Genomic DNA, 13,547 nt, shown 5'->3' with positions numbered 1-13,547 from the left:
AGCTCCATGACAGCAGGGACCTTGTCTGTCTTGTTGATCTCTACATCCCAGCACCTAAAAGAGCATATGACACACAGCAGAAGCTCAATTAATATTTGTTAAATAAACAAATGATAATAAGAATAAAAATATATGTCATTATATAAATTATTCACCTTGGAAACTAGTGTTTAAACAGAAGTAATGTTAATTTGCTAAAAATCTTAGCTTACAGTAGATATTAACTAAAGTCTATCTACTTAGCTGGGATTGTCCCTGAAGACTCCTGATTACACCTCAAGAGAACACAGTCTTCATCCCACTTTCCGTGCATCAACAGCTATTAACTAAAGTCAGAGTTCTTGGATTTTGGGATCTTATCTCCCCTCAGCCTAATTCCCTCTGGTTAGTTCTGAAATCCCAGAAGCTCACAGAAGGCTTGAGCTTTGGTCCCAGCTATCTTGACTCCTGCTGTGGGAAAAGAGTAAGATGTTACTCTAGGTTAGTGCTTCTCCCACTTTAAGGTTCATATGAATCCTCTTCGGATTCTGTTAAAAGACAGATTTTGATTCAGTAGTTCTAGGTGGAACCTGAGATTCTGCATTTCAAACAAGTTCCACTCAAGTAATACCTGTTGCTGTTGGTCTACTGACCACACTTTGAATAGTATTGGACTAAACAATGAAGAAGTCAGAAGTAGTTTCTCATTAGACATTTTGGCTAGTGTATTACCAAATCAAATACAGCCCAATGGTTCTGCATTTGTATTCTATGACTTAAATAGCATTTCTATTCTCTAACTGCAGGATTTCAAAGGTCTGCTAAAGCATAAAAATATAAATTTTGGGGCTAACACCTTTTCAAAAGGAACACATTGATCATCACATTGGTAACCTGAACAGGATTCACATTACAGCTAACAGTTATCTCCATTTTCTGGAACACAAGTCATACTCGTATCTCTAGGTCATTTAGGATCCCCAGCTCTAGGTAAGAAAAATTAAAAGTTAAGACAGGGTAAGACAAATAAAAATTAAAATGAATGTGGATATCTGAAATCTCCATCCTGAACAAACTACTTATTTATTAAACATAAATACAGCTTTCACCTTTGCCTGGCAGTCCTAAAAGAACATGAGAGCAGGATGGGGAATAACGAAAGAAATTACCAGGTAAGAATGAGGCCTACAATTCACAGAATGACCTCATACTTCTCAGAACGTCAATTTTCCAACTTCAAAATGAGAATGAGAGACTACGAATGGAAGAACAGACCTCTGATGATCAGTGTGCAGGTACAATGCTTGGTCTCCAACCCAGCCATTACTTGGCAGCCTCACCTCTAAGGGCAGGTAGGTATGCTTTTGTTCCTGGCCAACTTGCAGGCAGGGCAGGTGGGGATACTTGAGCTGAAGGTTATATTTCTGCTTGAAATACTGTGCCACTGTGCACTCCACAGTCTGTCCACTCTCCAGCTGCAAAGGAAACCTGTTTGGGGGGAAGAGAAGGAAGTGTTAGAGCCCAGCATTTAATCCTACCTCTTTAGACTTACAACCATGGGAAGCCCCAGACTTGGCTTTATCCCAATCCAGCCTCTTTGAGCACTGCCACTCATGGGAAAGCAGGCAATACAGGGCTCCGAGAGTGAAGACAAAAGATTTGAGAGGCAAGTTCCACAACACTCAAGACCATATCTGACTCATGCATTTCTAGTGCTGAGCATAAAGTCCAGCACACAGCAGACACTCATAGTCCAGTAGTCTGAGGTCAAGAAGGTGGATGGAATCAATGACAGCTTCCCCAAGGTCAAACCCAGGAGCCCTGCTTTCTTTTTCAGGAGGAAGAATAAGTTGTGAGAGATCTCAACATTTACCGAACTGAGACAGCAGTCAAGGGAAGACTTCTGTTCTCTAGTAAAGACCCAAGGAGGAAAGGTGGAGACCAAGAAGGTAAAAATGTTAAGGAGAATATCAAGGATCTGGGAAGTCTGGAGGAGTGATGTCAAACTCTCACAGCTTATCTTTGAAAACAGGGCTCATCCTTAGGGCTGGTAGAGGTAGGGGAGAGGAAGGGGAGTGAAAGAAGTATGTTGAAGTATCAGCCCTCTTCCACCAAGGTATGGCTTAACAGCCTGTCAACTCACGTCTGATGGCTGGCAGGGCGGCGGGTAACATTACACACACGGTATTTCCTCTTCATCTGTCCACAGTGGGTCACTTCCACCTTTAGGCCTGGGATATACACACTGCTTGTCAGGGTTGGAAAAGCCTGTTCATGCACCCAGGCTTGGCCTCTCCCCTGAACATATCCCAAGGGGATTTCCTTTTAGGACTAAGGACAAAGTGGTGCTGATTCCCTTCCCCACCTGGTTGGGTCCTCACCTTTGATCTCCTTGGTGAAACGCACACGCTGAGAGTCTGTGAGGGGCTTGGGCTGCTCATCTATGTTCCTGATGTCCAGCACCTCACACATGAACTCAATCACTGGCTGTGCCTTGTAGAAGGCAGTGGCTGAGACTGTGGGGACAGGGTGGGTATAGCTCAGCTCAGATTTGGTTTTCCTGAATAAATGGAGGCACTGCTCTTTATACCCTCTTCCTTATAGGGTATTGGGATGGGGGAGGGGTCCCAGGGCTAGAGGGATTAGACTAGGAACATGGTTGCAGAGCTGGGAGGGATGAGGCTGGGAGTGTGGTCACTGGATTCAGGGTGCCCCTGGCTCCATAGCTCTCCCCACTCACCATCAATGTTGAGCATCATCTTCCACATGGCAGGGCGCACAGACTGGTGAAAGCCGAACCAGACCTCGCGCCCACCCCCCAGCGGGTGGTAGTAGCCCTCAGGCGGTGAGAAGAAGGAGCGGCCCACGGGGGTGTACCTGGCAGGGACAGGCAGAGAACTGGTCCCTCGGGCACAGGCCCCCACCCTGTGAGGCATCCTGGGCACGGAGGAGCCCTGGCCTGGAAGGCAGGACACCAGGGCTTTAATTCCAGCTCTGATCCTTTACTAGTTGTATGACTGACCTTGTGCAAGTCTATCTTTTCTGTTTTCTGTCCTGCAGGGACAGCTGGGGTGGCGGTCAAAAAGATATCTATAAGGGCCAGGGCCAAGGCTTTAAACCACCTGAATGTATATGCATACTGCTTGGCATATGGTAAGGCTTCAACGAATGTTTTATTTGAAAGGCATACTGTGGACCTTAGTATGTGCTCATTCCCCACCTCCCCACATAGCAATTCTGCCACCACTAGTTGCCCAGATACTAACTAAACCCAGTACCTCATGGATGCCAGGTGCCTCATGGCCACATCCAGGGCTTGCACAGACTCCAAGGGAACAGGGATCTGGCCACTGACCAGGGCCTCATGCAGCATGCGCCAGCTAACAATAGCTAGCCACTTGATGGAGACCTTGAAGATTCGATCCTTCCCTTCCCCAGGGATTGTCACCTCAAAGTCAACCTTCAGAAGAAAGGAGTGAAGGATTGCCAATACCTTCCCACAGTCCAACATTCCTTGCCCTGCCCCAGCTGTCCCCCACCATACAGATTTGCCAAGCACCTGATCCTTAAACTGACAGGGGCTCACAATGAAGATTTCAGAGGAAATTCAGACATTTAGTCTCTAACCACCTTAGCTCAGTACTTCTATCCCTCTCAACTTAGCAGGAAGTCCTTCAGGTCTGTTATAAGTCTAATCTCAGTCTGTTTGGGACAGGGACAGACATACACTAGGCTAAATAAACATCGCATCTACCCATCCCTCACAGTAAAACACACTTTCTCACCATAAAAGGTGAAAGGAATTTTTGGACTGCCAGACTCCAAATAGGCTTACATGAGCTCTATACCACCCCAAACCCATGACACAGGTCTAGCCTAACTCCCAACTTACCCGTTCATTGCCAATGGGCAGTGCTGTGACAGTGTAAATGTTCTTCTTTCCATCATACACAGGCTTGCGATCACCAAAAATCTGAGGCTTGAAATGCTGGACCATGTATTCCACCACTTCCCTGTGGGGGATAGGAGCAACCTATGGAAGCTGAGAGACTACTACTTCAAGCTCTTGGAAGCAATTCAATGTTCAGGTAATGTCCATCCCCTCCTAGCAGCTACTCTAATCTCTACTCTATGGTAGTGATTCTAGAACATCAAACATTCATATGAATCACCTGGAGATTTTACTAAAATGCAGATCCTAGTTCAGGTCTAGAGCAAAGCTTGAAATTCTACAGTTCCAACAAGCTATCAAATGATGCTTCTGGCTCTCAGATCACCAAGGCTTTAAAGGATCTGAAAGAGTAGGTATATGTGCCTTCTGAGTGGGGGTATGGGGGGGTTGGGGGGGCAGAGAGGAAAAGGGCTCATTCCTAGTGTCTATCTAGAATCAGGAACAGAATCCAGGCTGTTCCACTCCCCAAGCTGAGACATAAAAAAGGCAGATGAGGAAAAGATATGAATTGGAATAGGAATAAACTGGAAGAACCCCATCTCTCCCATCTACCTGAAGCCCTTAGTCCCACCACCACATTATCACTCCGTTATCATCTCTTTCTTGATTTCACTTCCTGTTCTCTGCCACTAAGATCCCAGGGTGTCCATTTATCCTTCAAAATACCACCCCATCCAACTATGTGACCTCTTCACTTTCTAAACCAAAGCTCTTAAATACTACTGGATTAAAAAAACTCAAATTGTAGATTGTAAATAACTGTAAATACATGGTTTCAATCCCAATTAGGCTTTAATGCTACCAAGCAATCTTTTCCATGTCCCTGATCAGTTCCATCCCTCATACACTATGTCAAACTTTCTCCTCTACCCTCTAACTCCAGAACCCATCCCTACCTCCAAATCAAAAATCAACTCTAATGACTCTAAAAAGACAGTGCAAGATAGGCAAGGCCACCTTCAAGTTCCCAGACATACAAATAAACATATTTATATATGCACACCTCTTTTCTTTTCCCCTCACACTTGAAATGTCCCTTCCATATATAATTTTTAAATATATGAAAACTTGTTCAACTTCACTCAAGAGAGAAAGACAACTTAAAATTAAACCAAGACTGGGTGCCTGGCTGGCTCAATTGGTACAGCATGCAACTCTTGATCTCAGGGTTGTGAGTTCAAGCTCCACTGGGCACAGAGCTTATTTTTAAAAAGTTAAAAATAAAATAAAATAAAACTAGCCCAAGATATAATTTTCTACTTATCAGAATTCCAAAGGTCAAAAAATCCAATACACTGAACTGGTACAGATATGGAAGAGGCACTATGATACCCTGATAACGGAAGTATAAATTGGTACAACTTACCTTTAAAAACAAACAAACTGGTAATATCTCCAAATTGTTCAATGTATTATGCCAGCAATTCCACTCCTAGGAATTTATCCTACAGATACACTAACACTTGAGTGCAAAAATGTATCTACATTTACTAATATTCAACAGTTTCACTTTTGTAGCAAAAGTTTAGGTTAAAGCTAAGTGTTCCTCAATAGATTTATTAAGTAAGTTATAATACATCCATTCAGTGGAATATCTATGGAGCTATGCAAAAGACTGAGGCAGATATGCATGATCTGATACATATTGTTCAATGGAAAAAAGCAAGGTACAGAACAAGGCATATAGTACTCTGTATTTTATGCGGGTTTTTTGTTTGTTTGTTTGTTTGTTTTTAGTTAGTTAGAGAGAGTGAGAGAACACAAGCAGGGGGAGTGTCAGGCAGAGGGAGAGGGAAAAGCAGGCTCCCCGCTGAGCAGTGAGCCTGATGTGGGGCTCAAGCCCAGGATCCTGGGATTATGACCTGAGCCGAAGGCAGCCACTTAACCAACTGAGCCATCCAGGCACCCCTATGTTGTGCATTTAAAAAAATGTTTTATATACACATATGCTTGCATATGAAAACAAAAATATATGGAAACATACTCAAGAATGGTAACAATGAATGCCTCTAGGGAAGGGGACTAGGTGACTAGAGACCAGGGTAGCAGGAGATATTTTTCACTGCTGCTCTTTTTGTAGTATATTATTTATTTATTTTTACATTGTGCATATGTAGTTTTCAAGTAATAATGAAATAAATTAATTTTAAAAAGAAATATCGCTTTGGGTACCCAGATGGCTTAGTCGGAAGAGCATGCGACTCTTGTTCTCGGGGTTGTGAGTTTGAGCTCCATGTTGGGTACAGAGATTACTTAAAAATACAATCTTTATTTTTTTTTAATTTATTTTTTAAAGATTTTATTTACCTATTTGAGAGGGGGAGGGGGAGAGAGAGAGAGAAAGAGAGAGAGCGAGCAGGAGCCCAGGGAGAGGGGCAGAAGGAGAGGGAGAGGCAAACTCCCCATTGACCAGGGAGCCAGGCGCAGAGGGCTTAATCCCAGGACTCCGGGATCATGACCTGAGCCAAAGGCAGATGCTTAACAGACTGAGCCACCCAGGTGCCCCTAAAAATAAAATCTTTAAAAAAACAAAAAGAAAGAGAGAAATATTGCTTCTTCCAAGGCTAATTCCTCCAACTATGTGTCCTATAATGTCTTCCTGCCTTAGCCATGAGTGGGAACTCACTCCTCTCCTCTCTGTCCTGTACCTTTAACTAGCTTCTTCTCCTCTGTTTATAAGCATATCCATGTCTCATTCTTAAAAACTTTCCATTCATTCATTCATTTTAACAAATACTGCAATGTGCAATGCATTGTACTTGACCCCTATAAATCCTCTCTAACCAACATATTCTCTCTCTCTCCCTGTGTTTCACTGTCAAGCTATTTAGAAAAGGCTATCTGCTCTCACTATCCCTACATTACCTTCTACTTATTCCTAGTAGTTAGATTACTAGCCCAACTACTCTGCTAAAACTGCTTGGCAAAAAGAACCAATTATTTCCTAGTAGCTAAATTCAATGATATTTTTCAGCCTATACCTTACCTCTCCTCCTCAAAACTTCCTTGAATCTGGTGATATCACCCCCTACTAATTTTCTCTGGATACTCTTTGAAGATTCTGAGGGTCAGGAAAGTAAAGACTCCTGGACTTGGTAGCTTAGATGTGCATCACTTACCGGTTGACTCTGCGAGGACACTTATCCGGCTTGATATCCACCTCGTAGTGGTAGACATCAATCTTAGGGATGTCCACCTCAAAGTAATTGGCCAGGAGCTTGATTGGTTTCCCCACAGTGCCAATGCCAGGCCGACGAGGTGCCTGGAACACCTGCTGCAGGGGGGGCAGGTAGGCGCCCGCAGCTACAAGATAAAAAGGCTGGTGAGGGTAGAGTCTAGCAGTCTCCTTACCATTCTGATCAGAAGGCACAAGGCCTCCCAGGACAGGAACAGGAGAGTGTAGGGGAAGCCTCCTTCCTGCCTACCCAACCCAACTGAGGGGTTCCACTGGCTCAGACAACCCACGTTCATTTTTTTTAAACATCTCTCCAGTTAGGAAAATTATCCTTCTTGTCTCTCTTCAATTCATCAGGTGAATACTTAATACGTTTCTATTACATGTTACGTAGAGGAGCTAAATCTGGCTCCCAATAATAAAACTTTCTTTCTCGTACTAGATTAAGACACCTGCCTCCACCACGTATCTAGCAGACAAGGAATGCTTCTCTGCCAGCCAGATGCTCACTTCACTCACTACCATCCCAAACATGAAATAGCAACATCTTAATGCTTCTCTGCAATGTAGGCAGGAGGAAGATCCAAAGAAGGTCAGGCTAGGGGGATGTGAGGGAGATGATGTTTTAGAGAGGATTAAGGCAACTGAATAGCTGAGGCTGGAGAGACAGAAAAGTAGAAAAGGCTAAAAAAAATAGAGTTTGGAGACAAAAGAAAGGAGAGAGGCTGAAACAGGGAGCTGACAAAGAGGCCACAACTGGAAATCACAGCAGAAAGAGGCTTGATCTAGGAAGGAGGGAAGGCTGGAGTTAAGGCCTGGGCAACATATAGGTTAGAGCTGGGAGGTTGAGCAAGAAGCAAGGCTGCAATTGGGGAAACAAAGATGAAAAAATTCAAAGAATAAAAAGCTAGGGAATGAAGACAGGCAAAACACAGGAGAATGAGCCAAGAATAGGCTAGAGTAGAGGACTTGGGAAGGAGAGGCAGCCATTAGCATGCTGGAGAAGAATGAGATACTGGCTCTAAGAAGGAGAATAAGGAGCTCTGCACAGCCATGTTCCTTCCACACAGAAAGCCCAGACACTAACAGAAGGGATCAATTTCAAGATAGAGCAGGCCCCTGGGAAAGGGCTAGGGCAGGGCCAGCTTCCACTACTTTCTCTTCTCTTACCACCAGCTAGAATGCTGTCCCTAGTTTTATTTTCTAGCTTGAGGGGAAGGGAGGAAAAAGGGACACTGTCTAAGAGAAGCCTTTGTCCATAGCAACTATTGTCCTTGCCAGTAGAGGACCAGCGCAGGTGGGAGGAGAGAGGGATAAACCAGCCCAGAACCTCCCATCATCACCAAGTAGCTCTGTTTTCATAGTCAGCCAGGCTGGGGGGATGGGGCATATCCTCAGCTGGGGGGTCAGGAAGAGGTCAGAACCAATCACGGGAGGGGCATACTTCCCAGAGCTAAGCTGCTATGTCTCCTTCTAACCACCTGTCAAGCCCAGCCCCACTCTGCAGACAGGGAAACACAGACAGAAATGGAGGCTCAGTCGGGGGGGGGCGGGGGAGAAGGCCTTCAAGGATTCAGCTACATGGGGGAAGTGAAAACCTAACTGCTAGTACCTGGGTGCCTACCCCAGAAAGAGCTGGACAGAAATTGCACACAAACAATAGACAGATGCAAACACATAGTGAGACACATTCCTGTCATACACACCCAAACACACACTTAGACCTAGATAGTTTACCTTTATATACATACCCCTCACTGCTCTAGATTGTGAGTTCTTCAAGAGCAGGGACTGTATCTTGCCTCTTAGCATATAGGAGGTGTTCAATATACAGATATTAAATGAATGAACAAACAGATCCACAGATATATCACAAAGAACACACATGCATGCACAGCACACAAACACCTGCAAACTGCTCAAAAAACAATTATAAACCCTGTACAAGATAAACATCCTGATGGATATAAGAGATACCCTTCCTCTCCCCAAGTTTTTACATTCCATTCACCTCCTTAGCCTTCCAGGCTGAATAATCATTTAGATTCTTGGGAAAAAGACATCCCCTAGAGCTGGGGGCTGGGTAGAAATGATGGGGGATGGGACAAACACTCTAATCTCAAAGGCTTCTCTTCCCCAGAAATAGGACTACACATCAAATTCAGCCTCAGGCACCCTCCACACCAAGGAGGCTTTGGGAAAATAGGAGAACCCCCACTTTCCCCTTCATCCACAAACTAGGGAAGGCAAAAAGGGAGAACCTCTCCTATCCCATCCCCCTGCAAGCCTTAGAGCTGTACAAAGTACCCCCCCCTTTACCCCACCCTGCCCCCAGCTTTTAGTCTGAGAAAGGGAGACACTTCCCTTCAAACCCAGACAGGGACAGACGGCCACTTTGTGATGCAGATGAGGGCCCCAGCACAGAGGACAAAGCTTGGGCCTTAGGGGAAAGGGGCGGGGCCCTTTCTTGCAGACAAAAGCAAGGAGGGAGGGGCCATGAAAAGGACACTCCCCCTCCCCCATTCCCAACCAGCCCTGAGAAGGAAAAGTAACAGAGCTGAAAAGCCTGGCTCAGGGATTCTTTCTCTGCAGTTCTGAGGCCCACATACCTCCTCGGGAGCCAGACTGCCTATTCAAAACACAAACTCAAGGCTGGGTCAGCTGTCCAGTAAGGAAACACTAAGAAGCCAACCTCTCCTAAAAAAAATCTGTCCACACGTGAGTATACACAAATTACTAAATATCCACATATGTGCTTAACCATTTATGTTCACACTGGAATGTGATTCAATTACTAAATGTGTACTTTGTGTCAGGGCCTAGACACTCACTGTTTCCACAGATAAATTAGATATTACCTCTACTCTCCTGGAGCTCCCAATCCAGAACATGTGCTTAGAACACACCTGAGCACAGAAAGCACATCAGGGCATAGCCCAGTGAAGCCAGCACCAGTACTTTTAGTTTTGTGTACTGTGTCCTCCAACTTCCAAGAGAATAGTCTGGGCCTAGGAAGGAGGCTGTTATGGGGTTCCTCCACTCACAGCTTTCAGACTTTATTCCAATCACACCTTTTGATGAGGCAAAGCCTGTCCCACTAGGCTACAGCCAACTCCAGATACCAGGCTCTAGTCCCTTCCCTAGAAGCTTATCTTTTGTAACAAGCAAAAAAGTTAATTTCTTCACCACTCCAGAGTCTATTAGGAATTTGTCAGAATGAAATCATCAGCCGTCTAGTATGGGTGCCAGCTCCAAGCAATCCATCTGGACCTCTGTGACCTACTCCTACTCTATCTAGTACACAAGTTGCTCAGATAGTCTCCAGCCTAGAAAACCAGGAGAGTTCCTAGAATGGAGGAAGAATCCTAAGAGAAGGAGAAATGGTTTTCTGAAGTCAGTTGCTCCCTGTGCTCTTCATGAAGACCTACACAGCCTTTACAAGGTCGTTTTTGTTTGGGGGGAAGTAGTCACTGAGTACTAAATGAATGGTCACTAAATGAATGCGCTAAGTTGGTAGGAGCTATCTCCTTGGGGGGGGGGGGGTTAGGATCCGGCATAAAAAGATAACGATTCTTCCACTGGCAATGAAATTCATGTCCCAAATGAAATGAAATTCCTGCCCTGAATAGAAATCCTATTTCCATCCCTAGAGCAAATGGAAGGAGGTAGTGAGACAAGACCTAAAGGATTCCCAGGACCCGAATGCTCCTCTGATCAAAGGGTAAGAGACCTAGGACACAGGAGGTGCCACCATCCCACAGCCCATCCTGGAGACTCTGATCTTGTGGTAGCCCTACCCCAATCTCTCCTCTGTTCTCATCTCCTTTCCTCCTGATTGCCTGTGAATAAGAAGTTAAGGCTATCACCTGGGACTCACCAGGGTGAAAGCTATAAACTCCCCCTCCCCCAAATAACTTATTCCTGACGAAAGGCTAACTTGGCAACCTTGGGTCTAATAACATGGCCCTGACAGTTTCTGGGGAGCAGAGAGAAGGAAAAGAAAAGATACCCAGTGGGGGTATAGAAGCCACAAAAAATACTGAAGAATAGGAAGAGACTAGGCTGTCACCTGAGGAGACATTTCAATGGAAAAATTATTTTTGGATTAAAAGATTCCATCTCTACAAAGTATTGGACCAGAAACGAGGAAACCGGGCAGACAACTCCTTCCAGATAAACCTGGAACTGGCCTTGGTCTCTCAGTAACCAACACCTTTTCTAAGTTCTCTCTTCAGGGGGAGGACATAGCCTTGGTCCCAGTCTTTCCTCATCCCAGGGGCATAAGGCGGCACTTTGGCAGTTTCTCTCAACCCATTCTTGGCAAATTGTGACTGAGGGTCTCCAGGATCAAGTGTAAGAGTCCCAAAGATGGGGAAGGGGACCATTTCTATTTGCACTCTGCCAACTTAACCTTAGAGAGAATGCGCCCATCAGCGGGCTCCTTCTTCCAAGCCAAATCGGGCGGGGTGGGGGGGATTCAGGCAGCCACGCCCCCACCACTTCGGGCTGCCCCTTCCAGCTGCCACCTCCGCGCATGCTCGGGCGCCTCCGCTCCAGCTCCCCAGACTCTTGGGGGGGAATCCCGGGACTGGATCACCACCCACCGCCCCCTGACCCTCGCCCCCGCGTCAGGCCCAGGCTGGGGCGGAGCTCACAGCTCAGCTCTGGCGCCTTCTCCCAAGAGCCACTAGCCCAGCCCAGCCCAGCCCCCGCCCCCCGAGCATGCAGCAGCACTGGGCCCATCTGTGTCGACCCCCTCCTATCCTGGACACCTGGAGCCCGCCCCCTTCCACCTGCCGGGCCTCTCCTTAGGCCTCCCGGGATCTCCGGGAGTCCTTACGTGCGTTCAAGCCCTTCTTCCAGATTACTTCCCACCTCCAGGAGTGCACACAGCCTCCTCTGATAAACAGCCCCCGTCTTAGGGCTTCCTTCACAAGGTTTCCCCCGGAACTGCATACAGCCCCCTTCAAACTGGGCCCCCATCCCATAAGAGCCCCTCTCCTCACTCAGGAAGCCTTTCCTCACTCGGAAATCCTGTTCTTCACGCGGGAGTCCCCCGGTCCTTGGAGCACGCACCGTCCCCCACTCCCGGGGGCCCTTACCTGCTCCCGAGGGTCCCGCTTCCATCCCATATACCCGTGCGGAGGTCAGGCGGCCCGGAGACTGTGGAGTCCAGAGTGAGGGGCCTAGGTACCCCGCACTCTAGCTGCTCGGGCTTCCGGGCCGGGCTCGGCACCCCCCCCCAAGCCCGGCCGCTCGCGCCGCTGCCCCCGCAGCCTCCGTTGCCGCCGCCACCGCGGAGCCTGCAGCAGCTCCCCCTGCGAGCGCCCGGCCAGCCGCCAGTGCGCAGGCGCGACCGCCAGGCCCAGGGGGCGGACGGGAACGAGTCAAGCGGGGCGCTCCGACAGCAACAAAGGCCAATGGAGAGGGGCGGGAGTACCGGGGACCCGAGGCAGCGGCCCCTGGCGGCCACCCGTCTCCATGCAGCCCGGCGGGAGGGCTCCGGTAGAGGCGCCGCGGAACCGCACAGCGGTGTAAGTGGGGTGGGGCGGTGGGGGGAGTGGGGGTCTGCCCCCGCCCCGCAGCAGCCTCTGGCCGTGTGTCTTTTCCCCAGACCGGTCCCTCCAAACCTACATACAGCCTTCCCTCTTTGCACAGCCACACGCACTTTACAGGAACCCCACCTCATTCCCAGGCCCCCCTCACACACTCGGAGCGCCCCATCACCCAGGGGCCCTGCCTCCCACCTCTCCTCCCAATCACCCTCATCCTTCAAGCCTCGGCTGCAAAGCGACTGCCTCCGCGAAGCCTTTCTCCGTCCCTAGTCACTGAACTCACTGACGCCACCCTCTCTTCCAGGCCGAGGGCTGGGCGCTGGGACCACAGACGAAAGAGACCCTGCCTACCCTGGAAGATGTCGCAGTCTCAACTTAAGTGCGGCTACAGAGTTCTATCTGCGGGACCTGGGAAACACCTGCCTGCACTTTTTCATACAGAGCTCACCCCTGAACTCGGTCAATCTGCTTCTGTCCTCACCATGTCACTTAAAATACTTTTTGTGTCAAAATTCAAAGGATAATTTTCAATTCTTATTTCTCCGCAGCATCTGGCACTGGCCTTTCCTTCCTTTTTGAGCCTTACATGGCTTCAGAATTTTCTAAACTCTTCTATTGCCTAAATCTTTTTCAGTCTTTTTCAAGGGTCCCGTGTTGCTTTTTGCCCCATTAAATAACAGTGTTCACTGTGGTTTCAAGTCCAGCTCTCTTCTCTTTCCACCCTCTACTTTTTCCTTGAAGGTCTCACCCATTCTTACGGCTTAACTATCCCTCCAAATCTCTTCTCTCCAGCCACGTCTTAAGACTCCTATTTCCCAGTGTATGCTGGACAGCTCCACCTGGATCTTCCAGCGCTTCAAATTTGGAGTCCAAAATCAAACTCTAT

General features: G+C 47.4%; 1 protein-coding gene across 3 annotated transcripts in view; it reads right to left on the bottom strand.

Moving 5' to 3' along the window:
- The window catches only part of AGO1 (argonaute RISC component 1), a 35,746-nt gene extending 23,319 nt beyond the window's left edge, over window positions 1-12,427 (bottom strand). The window contains exons 1-8 of one of the 3 annotated variants that reach the window (XM_034649083.1): window positions 12,209-12,427; window positions 7,051-7,234; window positions 3,872-3,992; window positions 3,258-3,439; window positions 2,720-2,856; window positions 2,361-2,495; window positions 2,123-2,210; window positions 1,320-1,467 (exon numbers count right to left, since the gene is read on the bottom strand). In XM_034649083.1, coding sequence (XP_034504974.1) covers window positions 1,320-1,467; window positions 2,123-2,210; window positions 2,361-2,495; window positions 2,720-2,856; window positions 3,258-3,439; window positions 3,872-3,992; window positions 7,051-7,234; window positions 12,209-12,233 — 1,020 coding nt within the window. In that variant the 5' untranslated portion in view covers window positions 12,234-12,427. Of the gene's footprint in view, window positions 1-1,319; window positions 1,468-2,122; window positions 2,211-2,360; window positions 2,496-2,719; window positions 2,939-3,257; window positions 3,440-3,871; window positions 3,993-7,050; window positions 7,235-12,208 lie in introns of those variants that run through there. The other 2 variants (XM_002917127.4, XM_034649093.1) reach the window with 2 other exon arrangements.
- Window positions 12,428-13,547: the final 1,120 nt, after the last annotated feature.

The sequence above is a fragment of the Ailuropoda melanoleuca genome, chromosome 2 (assembly GCF_002007445.2).
Source record: "Ailuropoda melanoleuca isolate Jingjing chromosome 2, ASM200744v2, whole genome shotgun sequence".
Lineage (NCBI taxonomy): Eukaryota > Metazoa > Chordata > Mammalia > Carnivora > Ursidae > Ailuropoda > Ailuropoda melanoleuca.
The sequence above is the reverse complement of the archived record's forward strand: the minus strand, read 5'-3'. Positions and strand labels throughout refer to the sequence as shown.